Consider the following 14,872-nt stretch of genomic DNA (forward strand, 5'->3'; position numbering starts at 1 on the left):
GCCACGGTCCTTGCAGGTACCGAAGCTTTTGGGCGTGATGTGCTGTGATGATTTGGTTCAATCAGCTCCCAGCTGATCCATAACCCCCCATGACCAGGTCTGAGCTCTGTCTGCACAGGCTTTGTGCCAACATGATGGAAGAGACAGAGCTTCAGATGCTTTTCCAGAGTCACTAAGTATCTTTTATTTGCAGTTTATGGTAGGATGGATGCCTTTGGCCTGAAATGTCGCAGGCAGCTCAGGCATAGAGACAGCTGTCCCTGCTGGCAGGGTGGGGGGCTGTCCTGTGTACCCCCAGCTAAGGCAGCTGCCCAGCCCAGGGTAGACCTATTCCATCAGCTCCAGGTTCTCTGGTATCCAGCTCCGCCAGGAGACTGTCGATGTACTGAATGATCTCTTGGACGTAGTCACGGTTTCTGTCGATCTCATTTTGGACAGCCTGAACAGATTGAAACCAAGCAGTGAATCCACGGGCTTGTCAGGGTCCCTGGAGCACAGAGGGCTCCAGCAAAGGTTAGGGAGTGTCTTTGCTCGCAGTGGCCCCACTGCTTGGGCCAGACCTGTCTGTGCTCCATCCCCCTGAGCACAAGGGTCTCTTACCTTCTCTGTCACCGAGATCTGCCACTGGTAGGTGTTGCAGAGGATGTCGCTCTCTCGTTTATCAATCTTCAGCAGGCGGATCCTATGGGATGCGTTGACTGCGTTGACAATGGTGTTTTTGTCCACGAGAAGCTAGGAGGTAACGTGACTGGATGAGAGGAGGGGGGTGGGCGTGCAGCGAACGCAGCAGAGCTCGGAACAAGCAGCACATGTGACTGGATGAGAGGAGGGGGGTGGGCGCGCAGCAAACGCAGCAGAGCTCGGAACAAGCAGCACAGCAACTGCAGCGCTCGGGGGAAGAAAATCAACACTCTGTTTCAGACACACAAAGCCCTAGTCGTCAGGATGGATCCCGCGCTCTACCCTTCGCGAGGATGTGCCTGAGCCTCACTACAGTGTAATGGAGTATTATCGCTGCTACGGGTGGGGAAACTGAGGCAGGACCCTCAGCCTCACCTGCTGGAGCAGGGAGCAAACACCTGCTGCCGAGTGTTTGGCTGCGGGCTGGCTGCTGGCAGCGCAGGGCAGGTCCCTGCAGGCAGCTGGTGGTGAAGCCAGGCTGCATCTGCTCCAGCGCGCCTGGGCCAGCAGCTGCGGGAAGGGGAAAATCGCGCTTGGAAGGGTCTCTTGCACTAGTGGCACTGGCTGTAAATTTTCATTTTTGGGGAGTCGCAGCTTCTCATCGAAGCAGTGACTTTCCCCGTGGCTCTAAATAGAGGGTGGCTTCGCTAAACCGGAATGACTCTCCTCCTGCAGCCAAGTGCAGCTGCTGAACAAATGAAGATTGCTTCTCGGAGGAAATGGATGGCAGCGAGGCGAAACGGGCGCACGGCGATGGTGCATAACCGCAGCCATCTGCACAGGCCATAAAGCAGGGAGCTCCCCCGGGGGGCTGAGGGGTCTGGTTTGTGTCTGTCAGCTCTCAATTACCTGGAGTAATGGGGGGGTGGGATAACCTGGACAGAGTGAAACCCCAACGAATGCAAAACTGGAGTCATTTAGCTACTAAATGAAGGAATAACAGAGGCAAAAAGGTCAGCAGTGTTGTTGACTGAAGCACTGCAATGATCTTTCTGCTTTCTGAGAGGCTTCCAGGATCTTGGATATCGTCCTGCCTCCAGCCCAGCTCATGGGCTGGGGAGCTCCAGGGACAGCTCGTGAAATCACCGAGGAAAGCAGAGCCCCGGTGTCGGGAAGTTGGGATTCTCCTTGGGGGAACGGGGAGAATCTGAACAGAACCAGCTGCAGGTGCAGCAGATCGGTGCCTAAGCACCTGCTGGGCTGGGGCTGGCTGGAGATCAGCTGGGGAAGGGAGTTGTGCTGGAGGCAGGAGAGAGAGGAGCTCAGCACCTCTCCTGGGCTGCTGCCACCAGCTCCTGGGGAAACCTGCAGTGCAGTTATCGTCTGTCCTAGTCCGTGGGGATGGCCGGCAGCTCTGCAGTTCAGCCAAGTGGCTGGAGCCTCGTAGGAGAAGGTTACGCTCTGGTTTAGGCATGGCTCTAGCTGTGCTGAGCCTCCTGGAAACTCCTCCTGAGAAGAGGCTGTGGCCTCCCCTTCTTGCTGACTCCCTACGTGTAGATGAATATTTTGGTGCCTCACCATTCGGATGTCCTCTGGCAAATCCTCATCCAGCTCATTCTTGGCTGATTTCTCCAGCGTGCTGATGCAGATCTCCAGCAGCTGCTCATGGTGATGGTTTTCCAGGTCCCGACACTGGCTTATCGTACAGAAGATGGTTCAGGAAAAGGCTGAGCACAGCACTCACTTTTAGAGATTAAATGATCTCCTGTAACGAGACACTGAGTGTCCACGCAGCAGGAGCGAGCCTGGCTGCTGCCAGAAGCCGCTGCAATGTCAGGATATACACTTTCTGCTCTTAATTGCAGCTCACACACATCGAGTCTCATCCTCACTGCAATATATTATGGAAAAGTGAGAGCGGGCTTAGGTTTGCAGAGGAAACTGAGGGAGGGCTCCCAGGATATAAGCTAAGCTCCAAGTACGCCAATTATTTGCAGCAGACTAACAGATGTATATATTTAAAATAGTTTAACCTGTCACCGAAGCACTTCGGTGTTCTTATCTCACTATTCCAGAAGACATAAAATGAAGGGCATTTAAAGAAACTTCAGGAAGAATTGTAGGCATTGTGCTGGCTCCTAGGGCAAGAATGGGCATAGAAAACAGTTCAGCTCGATCCTCCCAGGCTTGGGGTATGCTTGTGTGAAGAAGGGAGGATTCCCACGGGGGAGAAAGCTGCAGGAGCCATAGAGACTTTCAGCACAGGAGAACTTGGATCTTTTTGTACTCTCCAGAGTCTCCACAGAAAAGCGGGGCGCCTTCAATGACCATTCGTGCAAAGCTGGGAAAAGACCTTTTCTGTTGATTTAAAAAAAAAAAGAAAATCAAATTCTATACTCCTGGCTCATGTCTGGATTTAGAAGCGATATATAGGTACAGCAGTGGGAGGTCCGGGCCAACAGTGTCCAAAGGATATATTCCTTTAACGTCCTCAATGAATGTCGATGCGACGACAGCGATCTGTCCTTTAAAATCCTTTATTAGTTCCTTAACAGAGGGAAAAAGAGGAAATATTACAATAAAAAACTTGAATAAACATAAAAGGGAGTCTGGGAGTCTAGGAAGAATCTACGACCCGTTATAATTGGGACTCACTGCTGTTATCAGCACACTGAGACCGAACTGCCTCAGGCATTACAGTGTTTTGAAGGTGCTGCAAGATTTTCTTTCCTTGTTCAGGGACAGAAAATTTGAATCAGTTTATTTAACTGGGGTGTGGAGCAAGCCAGCTGATCCCTTCTCACCCTCACCTAACGCCCGGGCGGTGCCGTATTCCCGGCTGCCGCCGACCTGCAGGCTCCTCGTATGTACAGAGAGCCTCTTGTCAGAAGCAGGACCAATGCCTGGGCTTACTGCAGCTTTTATTTCAGTCCTCAGAAATTAAACGTGCTGCTGCCTATAACCTCTCTCAAAAAAGGCTGATGGAGAACCTGTGAAGTGTTGTTGCACTTACATGAGCCAACCAAGCCCTGCAAATTCCGAAAGGCGTGCAGGGAGGAATGCTTCTGCTCACTCCATCAGGGACTGCAGATACGTGAGGACCAACTCAGAAAACACTAAAAGGCACAGTCCTGCTGCAGGGAGGAATCCATTTTGAGCTCCTGCTTTCTGTAACGCACATTCACCAAAGTCCACTGCTGCATCTGCTTGCACACAGCCTGCAGCTCCTGCCTGCTGGTTTTTAGACAGATTACTGTTTTTTTTTTTTTTTTAAAGGAAGATGCACATGAGGAGCCCTGCCCTAGTTTTTGAGGAAAAGTGGGGAGAAAAAAAAGGCAGCTATTATGCAAGCAAATGCAGTAATCTGAGCAGGAATGTAATCTTATTCCTAGCAAAGATCAAAGAATTACACCTCGAGAATCCCAAACACAGACCCCATGCTATGCAGCGACTTCTGTATGTGGACGTATAGGATGACTGAATGACCTCAAGTCCCTTTCTCTAAAGTCTCAGAAACCAGCCTGGGCAGATGCTCTGAGAAACAGAAACGTGTTGCAACGGATCGATATCCAGAGCCTGATCTCACCCAGATCATCTCTGAGCAGAGAACGGATCAGATGGAGACAAAGGTCAGCCTGGCTGGAAGACCTGTGCCCCCCTCCTTCTGCAATGGGCTATTAAACAGGGGGGTTTGATGTTCTGGATGCGAGGTCTCGCAGGTACGTGCTTGGCTCTTACCTCCAGCTGGTCAGCATGCCGCATTTCCAGGGTCATGAGCGCTTCTGAGAGCTGACCCACGTCCTCCCTGTACTCGGCTCGTTTGGACTCAGCAAGATCGGAGCTAGTGGCGCTACGAACCTCATCCAGCCTCTAAACACAGGGACACAGAAATGAGAGCTTGTGTTCAGCACTCCAATGCAGTTTGATTAACTCGTTGCGTACGTGAGAAAAGTTCCTGCTGCTGCTGAGCTGCAATGAAACGGGATGATTCGGGAAATCTCCAGGTTTGCACACTGGGGAGTCAACAGTGCTGGGGTGTGCTGCCACGCTAACGATGCTGGGGCAACGCGACTGCGCTAACGACCCCGGGGCAAGGCAGGGGAATTGGTGACATTCCCTTCTGCATCCTCCAGGCAGCAGAAGACTTTGCCTCTTCTGTGTTTCCATCTTTGGTTCCCCTTCTGACACATTTTAAGTGGAAAAAAAAAATAGATTATTGTCGTTGCTGGCCATGAAGAAGAGATTAACAATTACTTTGCAGAAAGAAATGCAGGTCTAAATCCTGATCCCCTTCGTGTCAGGGAGAATCTTGATTGACTTCCATAGGGTCAGGATTTAGTATTTTGAATATGGAATACCTATCACTGCCTGCCTTCCTCTTCCAGCAAGGATTTATTGCCCTTCAGAATTACATATTGACGTCAGTTTTGTATCAGACAAGACTTATGATTTCTTGGATCAAATAAAAAAAATCCTCTTGCGCTGAGCAATGTGTTATTTTCAAGTCTGTTCAAAACAAGTTAACAATCCAATGTTAATAGGAGGAAAAAAAATACACACGTTTAAATATCGGATCCACTTCTCCTGAGAGGGAATGGAACAGGCTAAAATAAAGAATTCTGACAAAAATCATTGCCAAGCTTTGTCTGAAAATGGACTAGATTACCCAAACTTTCCAGTGTTAAAAGTGGGGAAGGGGAGAGCAAGGTATCGTCTGTTCTGACATCAACAGCTTAGGAGGCTCAAAAATCTCCCCGGCCGTTCCAGCCGCACCTCTGGGAGCAAGAACGTCCGAGTTCAAAGCCTTAGCCGTGTTTTCTTGCACCTCGGGGTTTTTTTTGTTTTGGTTGGTTGGTTTGGTTTGGGTTTTTGTGTGTGTGTGTGTGTGTGTGTGTTTGTTTGTTGGGATTTTTTTGGGGTTTTTTGGGTGTTTGTTTTGTTTTTTAATGAGGATATATTGGGAACTGAAGTTAACTGAATAGGCATCTCTATCTTTTTCTCTTGGCTTCTAGGGAGGCTGCAAACTCACATCCCTTCCAGAGCTGATGGAGGTGGTTTCCCAGCATGACTCAGCGAGGTCACAGTGTGACTCAGCAGCCTGCCAGCCCAGGACAAAGCACCTCCACCAAAGTGACCCAGTTTTGAAAGGGAGCCAGCGCTCGTGACTGCCTGGTGTCAGCGCCAGGGATGGGCTCTGCTCAGCTGACAGCCGTACCAGGCTTTAGACCCCCCTCCTTTATTTTTTCTGTGCTCCATCTATTATACATGGGCAGAAAGGGATCCAGCTAGAAGCGACGCCCTCAGCAGCCCCAATGGGTGGCTGGAGCTGAGCAGAATGAACAAAGATAGTTTCTGCTTTAAAAAGGCTAGAAATACACGACAATAATGTCATCTAATTTTTTCTGGTTAAAGTTCTTTGAGCCGTTTTTGACAAAATGAACTGAAGCAGAAAATTACTTGAAAACAAACCCAATACCCTGCAATCTCCTTCCTTTTCTTTCCCATTTTTCAATGTAGAAGGAGCTACTGGAGGCTTCAAAGAGAAGGGGAGTGGCATTACATCTGGTAAATCTCTCTATATATTTTAAATCAACTTCATCAGAAATATTTAAACTGAAAGAATGGTTGAACATTTCCATTTTCTTAAAGACTGGTAACTTTTCTGGATGGCAAAAAAAAAAAAAAAAAAAAAGAAAAAGTAAAAAACCCACCATGTTTTGCCACTTTTCTCCTGTAAAGCCTTGAAGGACCTTTACCTTTGTGGACAATAAGATAACACGATGACATGTTAATTTTGTGCTACGCTGAATTTCCAGTATAGATAAAGGCTGCCAGCGGGTTGTGGTTTGCCCAAAGGGTTGAAACTTCAATCCCCAAGTTCTTTTCCTACATAAAGTACTAAAAAACTTTTAAATACGTTAGTTAATGACATTATCTAACACAAGTTTTTATATATCTATATATATTTATACTGTAAGAAGCATGTAAAGATGAGTGACTGAGCACTGGAAGAGGTTCCCCAGAGAGGCTGTGGAGTCTCCATCCTTGGAGATATTCGGAGGCCACCTGGACACGGTCCCGGGCAGGCTGCTGCGGGTGGCTCTGCTTGGACCAGAGGCTCTCCAGAGATCCCTGCCAGCCTCAACTACTCTGTGATTCTGCCTCTAGGGATCAAGTACTGATTCCTGTTACAGCACCATAAATCCCAAATAATTTTCCTGATGTTAATGGAGTTACCCTTGTTCTCAGTGAAATTAAATGCTGGCGTATGACACAGAGAAATCACATATCAAACAAAAGCACAACAACATTACCCTTTGGTTCCGATTTTCAAAGTCCAGGGTTATTTTCCTGGCTTCTTGTTGGCTGGCTGTTAACACTTCGTGAAGGCTTTTATAGAAATCAGAGACTTCAGCTTCTCGTTTTTCAAACTCTTTCAGCCCATAGCGAAACAGGTTCTCACAAACGGAGACAAACTCCGTCCTGTAAGTGACACCAGAGTCAAGGCATTTTGCTTGTTCGGTGGAGCAATGTGCTATGTTCCTACCTCTGCAAACCTGAGCTACAGGAGTTACAAGCTGCTGTGATGGGAACTCCTCAGTTCTTGCTGGGAGCAGGCTGCCCAGGGTTCTGGCTGGGGCAGGACGGGGTCACCCACTCACATTTTATATGTTGGATTTTGCTGCCTTAAGGGTATGCAAAAAGCTGTGACAACTTGAGGGGGAAAAAAGGCCTTGAGGATAAAAAGGAAATACCCATATTTCTCTGACTCTTTTCTGAAGAAAGCTTACAGCCCTATCTGTCTTCGGCAGTGTGACTATAGTGCCTGCGTAGTTAATAAATCCAACTCCGGGGCCCACAGCCAGAGCGCGGAATAAACTACTGACTTGGTAGCATCACAAAAATAATGTCCATTTTTCTTCTGCTATTATCTTGGCAATGGAATTGTTTCTCGAGTCTATTGTAGTTAAGCCGTGATGCATTTTTCCCCAACAGCGTAATGCAATTTTAAGGAAGGTCAAGTTACTGGCCTTGACAATGCTCTTATTAATCTGAATGAGAAAAGAAAAAAGAAAAAAAGAAGTGTCTGCTTTCTGATCCCCCGTGTAGGAGCAATGATCAGAAAAAAGTGCTGGCCTGAAAACTTGGTGTTGCCAGCTCTGGCAGGGTGTGAGATACATGACTCGTATCATTCTGATTAGTCTGTTCCTATCTCCTACCACTTCAATTTCAACATGATTTTAGCAACTGTGCTCTTACAATCTAACTGACAGAGATTTATCTTAGAGCTCATTTTAAACTTTAAGTGGATTCCAGACTTAAAGAAAGTACAAAGCCTTGGTTCTTGAAGGGTCAGAAAAGAAAGCTCCAGAAATTGTGTTTGATTCAAGGGAAGGAAAAGGAATATGGTAATTACAAGGGGGAGAATTTAAAACGCTGGAATCCCGTGACCTGCTGGTGATAGAAACGAGTGCTTTTACAAATGGGATACTTCAAGCTGGGGCAGACAGCTTGCCAGTAACATAAACCATTTGTTTGCAGCCCTTGTATTTCATGAGATATCAAGCCTTAAAGCTGTCAGTGGTCTCACAGTCCTGGAGTGGTTTTTTTGGTACCGTTCCAAAATTGAACACAGACTGTCTCAGATCTTAGATCAATGTAGTTTTCAGCCCTGGAGAAAAGCAACGGATGAAGAATCCCTGCGGATGCAGCTCCCTAACTCGAGGCATTACCGTTCAGCTGTAGGTATGGTAAGCCCAGGAAGGATATGCCTGCAGTAGGTCGCCCACGCCGGGGAGGTACGCCAGCTTGGCAGCTTCTGCATCCTCTGCATACAGACTGTCAAACAGGAACGATCCGTTCAGGTACTCCACAAAGGCTGCCTTTGAAGAGAATCGGAGCAATGTGAGTAAAACACAGAGTGCCAGCCTGCTGCCCGGCCTCAGGATGCATCTCTCCTGTAAGAGTTTAACCAGCAGAGGAGCACTGGCGCAGACACAGTGATACCAGCTCAGCAGATGTTCCAATCAGGTCATGAAAGCAACCCGCAACTGGAGTGAAACCGCCCTGGTTCTCGTGTGGCTCTGCTGCTAGAACTCCCCAGCCTAAAGAGAGAAAACTGTTTAATCTCATAGAAGACATTATCCCGTACAAGCCCCTATTGCAAGGCTATTCAGCCGTTCAGATGAGGAGTCAGTGGACTTTGGGAGGGATGGAGGGAAGAGCTCCAGGTGTCCTCCCTGTCACTTAACCGCCTCCTGCTTTTCAGACAGTTTGATTTTTGAGAGGTCTGGAACACAGAGCCAGACCATAATGAAAGCACCACTCTGCCTGGGCTTGTTTTCAGGCTGTTCACAGCTGATCTCTGAAAGCCCTGAAGAGTTTCACCATCAAACTAATGAGAAGCATTAACTTAGTGTGAAGGAGGAAAAAAGAGTCACTGCACCATGAAAATGCTAACAGTTCCCTCACACCTGTAATTTCCTGAATCTCACGTCAGGCTGATAGGATCCTCAGGTGTGATTTACTGTTTAACTTCACAGGGTCTGTATCTGTAGATCCATTGTTCAGCCAAAAGAATTCTGTTTCCCCACGTCATGTGGATTCCACAGCAGCTCCGGGTCTCATTCATGAGATTCAGCGATCACAGAGATTAATCCTAGTCTTAGTTTTAGCACAGTCGACGTTAACCTCTCGTTAAATCTTCAGGCAGGTACAAGAGCAGTCAGTGTGTTGCGCCTCTTTCTCCTGAGACACTGTGCAAGCAGCCAAAGCAAACGTACCTGGTGCTGCTCCAGCTCCTTCTGCTTCATCTGTTTTTCTTCCAGCTGAGCCAGGGCCTGAGCCTCCTCACATTCCAAATGCTCAGTAAGATATTGATACTTCAAAACTGCATTTTCTCGCTGAGAAATGCAAAGAAATAAAATATTTTTATTCGATTATCCAGCAATGCTCCACAAATCCGGGCATAAGCATTCCAGCTTTCTGTAACACGCCCCTGAACACACCTCCGTTTCTTCGTAGGCTTTTTGTTCAACTACTCATGAGGTTTCTAATCCATTCCTCATCCCATTTTTTGTTGGCATATCCCTCCGACTCTGCATTCAATGCATCTGAGCTGATTCAGCCCCAGGAAACTTTTCTCTCCCTGTTTCCTCATCTTTAGGGTTTTGGTTTTTTTCTTTTTTTGGCAGGAGGCCTTGTTTGACTCCTAGAATTTGAGCTCTGATTTGATCAGCCAGTGAGTTTAATACATTTACAAGGGAGGAGGAGGAGGAGGCGTGGATGGCAAGGTAGTAGCAGGGGCAAGAACCTCATTAATTTGAAGCTGAAGCTTGACAAATGTAGGTATGTGGTTCTATGACGTACTGTCTGTATGAGCAGGGACTGGACCTTGTGCCCTCCCAGTCCTGCGGTAAGAGGAATGGATATTCCTCCTGCTCTTTGCCAAGCAAATTTACAAGTAATCATGTTCTTTGGTTACTAAAAATAATTAAAAAAAAAAAATGAAAAACCCTCCAAAAAACCCAAAACGCCTCAAAATCCCAAAACAAACAAAAAACCTTCTTTGTTCCTTTGAGCCCTGGATCCATGGCTCACGACTGATCTCCTCCGAGATTTTCTGGTCTCTAGGAAGGCTTGCACTCACACTGCAGCCTCTCTGCCAGCATTAACCAGGCCCCTCTCCCACACACAGCTGCTGATTTTCACAAAATCTGGGGAAGACATCACGCCTCCAACACCTCTGCCTCTCTGTCACATTTGATAGAATTTGGCCTCCAGGTTCACAGCTGTTCGGTGGAGGCAGAATAAACATGGCGTGTCTCTGGAAGCCTGATTTCTGCAGGGAACCTGCCCCGAATGCTGGAAGAATTGCTGGCATACCAACAAAGCAAGCGCTCGTGGGATGCCGGTGCCTGACCTCACGAGCAGGGGATGCAGAGATGCTCACCGTGTTCTCACTCACGAGCTTAAAGTCCAAGTAGACAAGGTCTGGAAGATGAGCAACCACAAACAGCATGTACCGTTCATCGTCGCAGAGAGGGTTCCCCGTGAGATTCAGCGTGCGTAAGTTTTTAAACCTCCGGAGATAGACCACCTGTGCCGAGGGGAAAGAGATGCTGCATTTCCAGCGCTGGGGAAGCACACAGCCCTGAAAATCGTGGCTCTGATTACAATTATCTTGGAATATGTATCCTGCTCTGCTGCCAAACACTGGTGACATTAAATTATGAGTGTCTGATGCTTTCAGGAAAGGAAATACTTAAATTCACATTGTGAATATATAAATGATGGATGTAGAGAGAAGGTGGATGGGGTGGACAAATCACGGCTCTTCGAATGGTAAACTGCCCTCAAAAGAACCCCAAATAAATCCTAGCCTCCGCTCCCTCCTTCTCTCATATGTAGCTACTTAATCTTTTTCCAGCTTTCATGGGAACTAACAGGAATTTTGCCATGGCTGACAGCAGTAATGGACCTGGTGAGTCAATAGTCTCAAAGAGAAATAGCTGGAGTGAGCACTTAACATCAGGAGAGTTTACCAAAACCATCCCTTAGCCTACAGAGGAAGTGAAATCCGAAGGAGATTTTTCTCCTGTAAGGAGGGGCTCGGACACAGTGGCCAATGTCAGTTTTAGAATATTCGATCCTTTGATAGGGAATATTTGCAAAGATAGGGAGCACTCACATCTTCCAGGGCAGTCAGGTTATTCTTTCCTATGGAGAAAATCTGCAGTTTTTGCAATGTGTCCATGTGCTCGATTTTGGATATTCTGTTTCTGCAGAGGCTGAGGTCCTGCAGGTTGACGAGGGTATCCAGGCCCTCGATGACTTCAATGTTGTTGAAGGATAAGTCTGGGGAAGAGTGTAGAAATCAAAAAGTTTTACAAGCGAAAGTTAAATTATCTCTAGCAGAACAGACCTTGCATGTAGCCCGGTTTAGGAGGTTGTACAGAGTATTTTCTGCAGGGTTGCTCGGTGTCTCAGAGGAAGGGCTCACCATTGAATCATCGTTCTCTGGTCAGGAGGTGATGTACACACATACACACACCAGCACACCCCAGTCCCGCGCTCACAGTCACCCTGTTGCCGATGGAGGTCTGCAAAGGCATGTACTCCCTTCAGCTCTATCTCACTTGTTGATATTTCCTCTTATCCTGCCAGAACATCGATCCCAACATCTCCATTCATAATGACTAAGGGCAGGGTTTGAGTGCTGAGGAATTCAGGAGTCCAAGGATGGCTGATGAGGTTACCAGCTGCCTGCACCCCCCAGCCCCCGGATGGCTGAGACACACGAGCAGAAGCCTTTGGGCAAACGAAACCCCTGGGTGCACTTCAGGATGCTCTGCGTGCACAGTGGCGATCAGCTGCTGATTCACAAGCGCGTTAGTCATCTGTGCAGCAGAACAACGGAGCAGAAGAACCCATCAGATGTTTCAAGACGTGCTTACGAAGCGAAGCCCCGCGTGCTATTTTCGATGGCGGCTGAGGATATATTTACACCGCCAGCCAGCAGCGTGGCTGCAGTTCCCTAAGCTGTGAATCTGCAGCAGCAAGCTCACCAAGCTGCCCAGCATCAAAACCTGCACCGCTGCATGATGCTGCTGTCCGCATCCTGGATTTTCAGTTGAAAATAGTCATGTAAGGCTACAAGGATGGGCTCTTCTTGGGACAGCAATGATGACAAGCCCTTAAGTGTAGAGGGGTAAAGACCGTGGGTTGTAGGCTCTGAAATGCCTGCATTAGGTTTGAAAACAGAATACAGGCTTCGAAATCACAGAGGTGTTTCCATCAATATTTCTGAAAGTCGCCTTGAAGCACAAGTACAAACCCTGGAAACAACCTTGAAATCTCAGCTTCCCGTTCCTGCCACACCAAATGTATTAAACCCAGTTTTTAAACATTTGAAGGATTGTTTTGCAGCTCTGCTATTCAGACATTTTGACATTTGACAGTCAAATGAGGAAACACACAGGCAGCTGTCAGCCTTCCCTAGGAAGGCTCCTATCAGTCGTGTTTGAGCAGGAAGGCAACATCCTGGCTTTATCACAGATTGCTTGGCACCTGTGAAGGCATCCAGCTCCACACGCCTGTGTCTTACCGAGCCACACAAGGTGAACCAGACTCTCCAGAGCTTCGATCTTCTCAATGATGTTGTTGTCCAGCTGCAGTTTCGTCAGGTTCTCAAACTGCCACAGATTAGCAATCTGCAGGATATCTAAAGCCACGGGGGAAAAAAAAAAAACCCAAACCAAAATTGCTTTTCATGTGAGACAGCATTCAGTTTAGCAGACACGCTATCTCGCACAAGGAAAACATGTCCAGTCTTACCTCCAAAATGACTTTCAGCAGATTACGGTAGCGTGTGATGACTGCCCTAGAGAGCTGAGAGGTCCAGTGGCTGGAGGAGATTTCAGTGCAGCAGCCCAGTTAACCCCAGCGTCCCGCACAAGCGCACACAGCTCATCAGCGATGCGGACGAGGCGCTGAGGGCATGCTGACTACAGCCCTGCAGCCGAGAGTGGCTTTATGAATCCCCTCCTAGGAGGCCTTGACCTTCACTTTCCAGCTCTAAGAGGGAGGTTTGGGGTGAGACTCAGCTTTTCTCCACGTTTGCAGGCTGGCGGTGGCCAGCTACTGCTGTGGGAAATGACTCTCCTGCTCCCGGGATTCTCAGCACAGCGGAGCAAGCTGGGGTCTGCTCTTTCTGTGCAGGCTGCGGTTCAGAACTAATCAATATCCCTGCCTTTGGCTTTCTCCAAAAACAGAATCACAAGGGCAAGTCGTTAGGCGCTACAGCAAAATGTCAGGACCAAGGTGACAGATAATACAGAATGTCCTCACTCCCAATTCTTCTGTCCCCCCGCAGTGGCTTCCCAGGAGATTTCATTAGCTGTTCTGCTGCTATGGTTGTTCAGCGAGTGCAGAGCAAAGAAAGGAATTGCATGCACAAAATATTCACCCCGTTCTGTATCTTGTATTTGCAAACAAATCCACACAGGATCAGATAGCGAGGAGTCTGTTGGAAGGAACTCAACTGCCACACGCATTATTTCACTGCAGCATGCCACGAATAATCAGGAGCAGCCTTTTGCCCATGAAATGATATACCCCCAAAATACTCCAATACTGAGCCAAGTGGTTTTCCTTTTCATTTTTTTCAAATCCGAGTTTATGACTGGTTTGACAGGAAGAGGCAAGCTGCGATAATGCGATGGATGACCGGGGGAAGCCAGCGAATTGGGCTGTAACCACCATCATCTGCCAAACAGCTCCCACGGAATCGCCAGCGGATCCTGCCCAGGGTTCTGTCTGTCCACCTACAGAAGGGCCCCAGAGCCCTGTGGCCTGTAGGTGTCACCAGAATATAAATGTTAAATGAAATAGCGTGAAGTTAAGCCGCTCTAAAGTTACCATCAGCAAAAGCTCCCAGCTCTCTCCAAGGAAACTACTTCATACAAGGAGGACTAAAAATGTACGTGAGAGGTGACTTTTCACATTGCAAACCCAACCTAATCACGATTGTTTAATTGACAGTTAGCCACTTCGTACTTAATTCTATTACACTCTAACGAAAGAAGAAGAAGGGGGAAAAAAAAAATTATATATTCGGATACTCACTTCTAAAACTAAGCTGTAGCTCCGTCACATCCTTAACACCTTCCCGTTTGCCAAGGTTCCTTATGACCTCTGGACACTGCTCTTCCATGGCTTTCTGAACCATTTCATCATCAATAACATTTGGCTTAACGCTGTCGTTTACCTGACTCATTTTTAGACGGTATCAGCCTTAAAGGACAGAAGAGAAAAATAAATAAAATCACCATCTGGTTAATATTTCCAACATTCATTGACTGGGCATGACAATCCCAAGGAATTGAGAGCACAGCTGGGCATTAAGAGGATCTAATACCTCACAGCTGGTATCAAAGCCAGACTTGATTTTTATCTCAAAGTCACTGACGCAGCTCTAAGCACAATCACGTGCAAATTTCACACCACGCCTGAGAGTTTTCCATGAAGAATGTCAGAATTTGGGCAGATAAAGAGGCCAGGAAGGGAGGCCCTGTGCTGAACCTACGAACAGTGATGGTCCATCGCCTGCTGCTGAAACCCATCTTCACGAAGAGGGCATCTTCAGGGCTCTGGGCGCCGTTTAATCTAGCTTTCAAAGGGAAGTTTCCCCTTCTAGGCAGGTTTGGTTTACAGAGTAAGAGACAGTGTATTTGTAGCACAGGGAAATTAA

The 14,872-nt window shown here is 47.6% G+C and overlaps 1 protein-coding gene across 1 annotated transcript; it reads right to left on the reverse strand.

The window, feature by feature from the left end:
* Positions 1-298: 298 nt before the first annotated feature.
* On the reverse strand, positions 299-14,417 carry LRRC48 (leucine rich repeat containing 48). Its single transcript, XM_010072666.1, has 12 exons — positions 14,248-14,417; positions 12,728-12,844; positions 11,312-11,478; positions 10,574-10,720; positions 9,405-9,524; positions 8,392-8,504; positions 6,936-7,110; positions 4,360-4,491; positions 3,098-3,168; positions 2,200-2,323; positions 601-732; positions 299-439 (listed from the first exon to the last, which is right to left on the reverse strand). The coding sequence occupies exons 1-12, from the start codon at positions 14,396-14,398 to the stop codon at positions 299-301; spliced, it is 1,590 nt and encodes a 529-aa protein (XP_010070968.1). The 5' UTR covers positions 14,399-14,417.
* Between the last annotated feature and the right edge of the window lie 455 nt (positions 14,418-14,872).

The sequence above is a fragment of the Pterocles gutturalis genome, unplaced genomic scaffold, assembly GCF_000699245.1.
Source record: "Pterocles gutturalis isolate BGI_N339 unplaced genomic scaffold, ASM69924v1 scaffold23617, whole genome shotgun sequence".
Taxonomy (NCBI): domain Eukaryota; kingdom Metazoa; phylum Chordata; class Aves; order Pterocliformes; family Pteroclidae; genus Pterocles; species Pterocles gutturalis.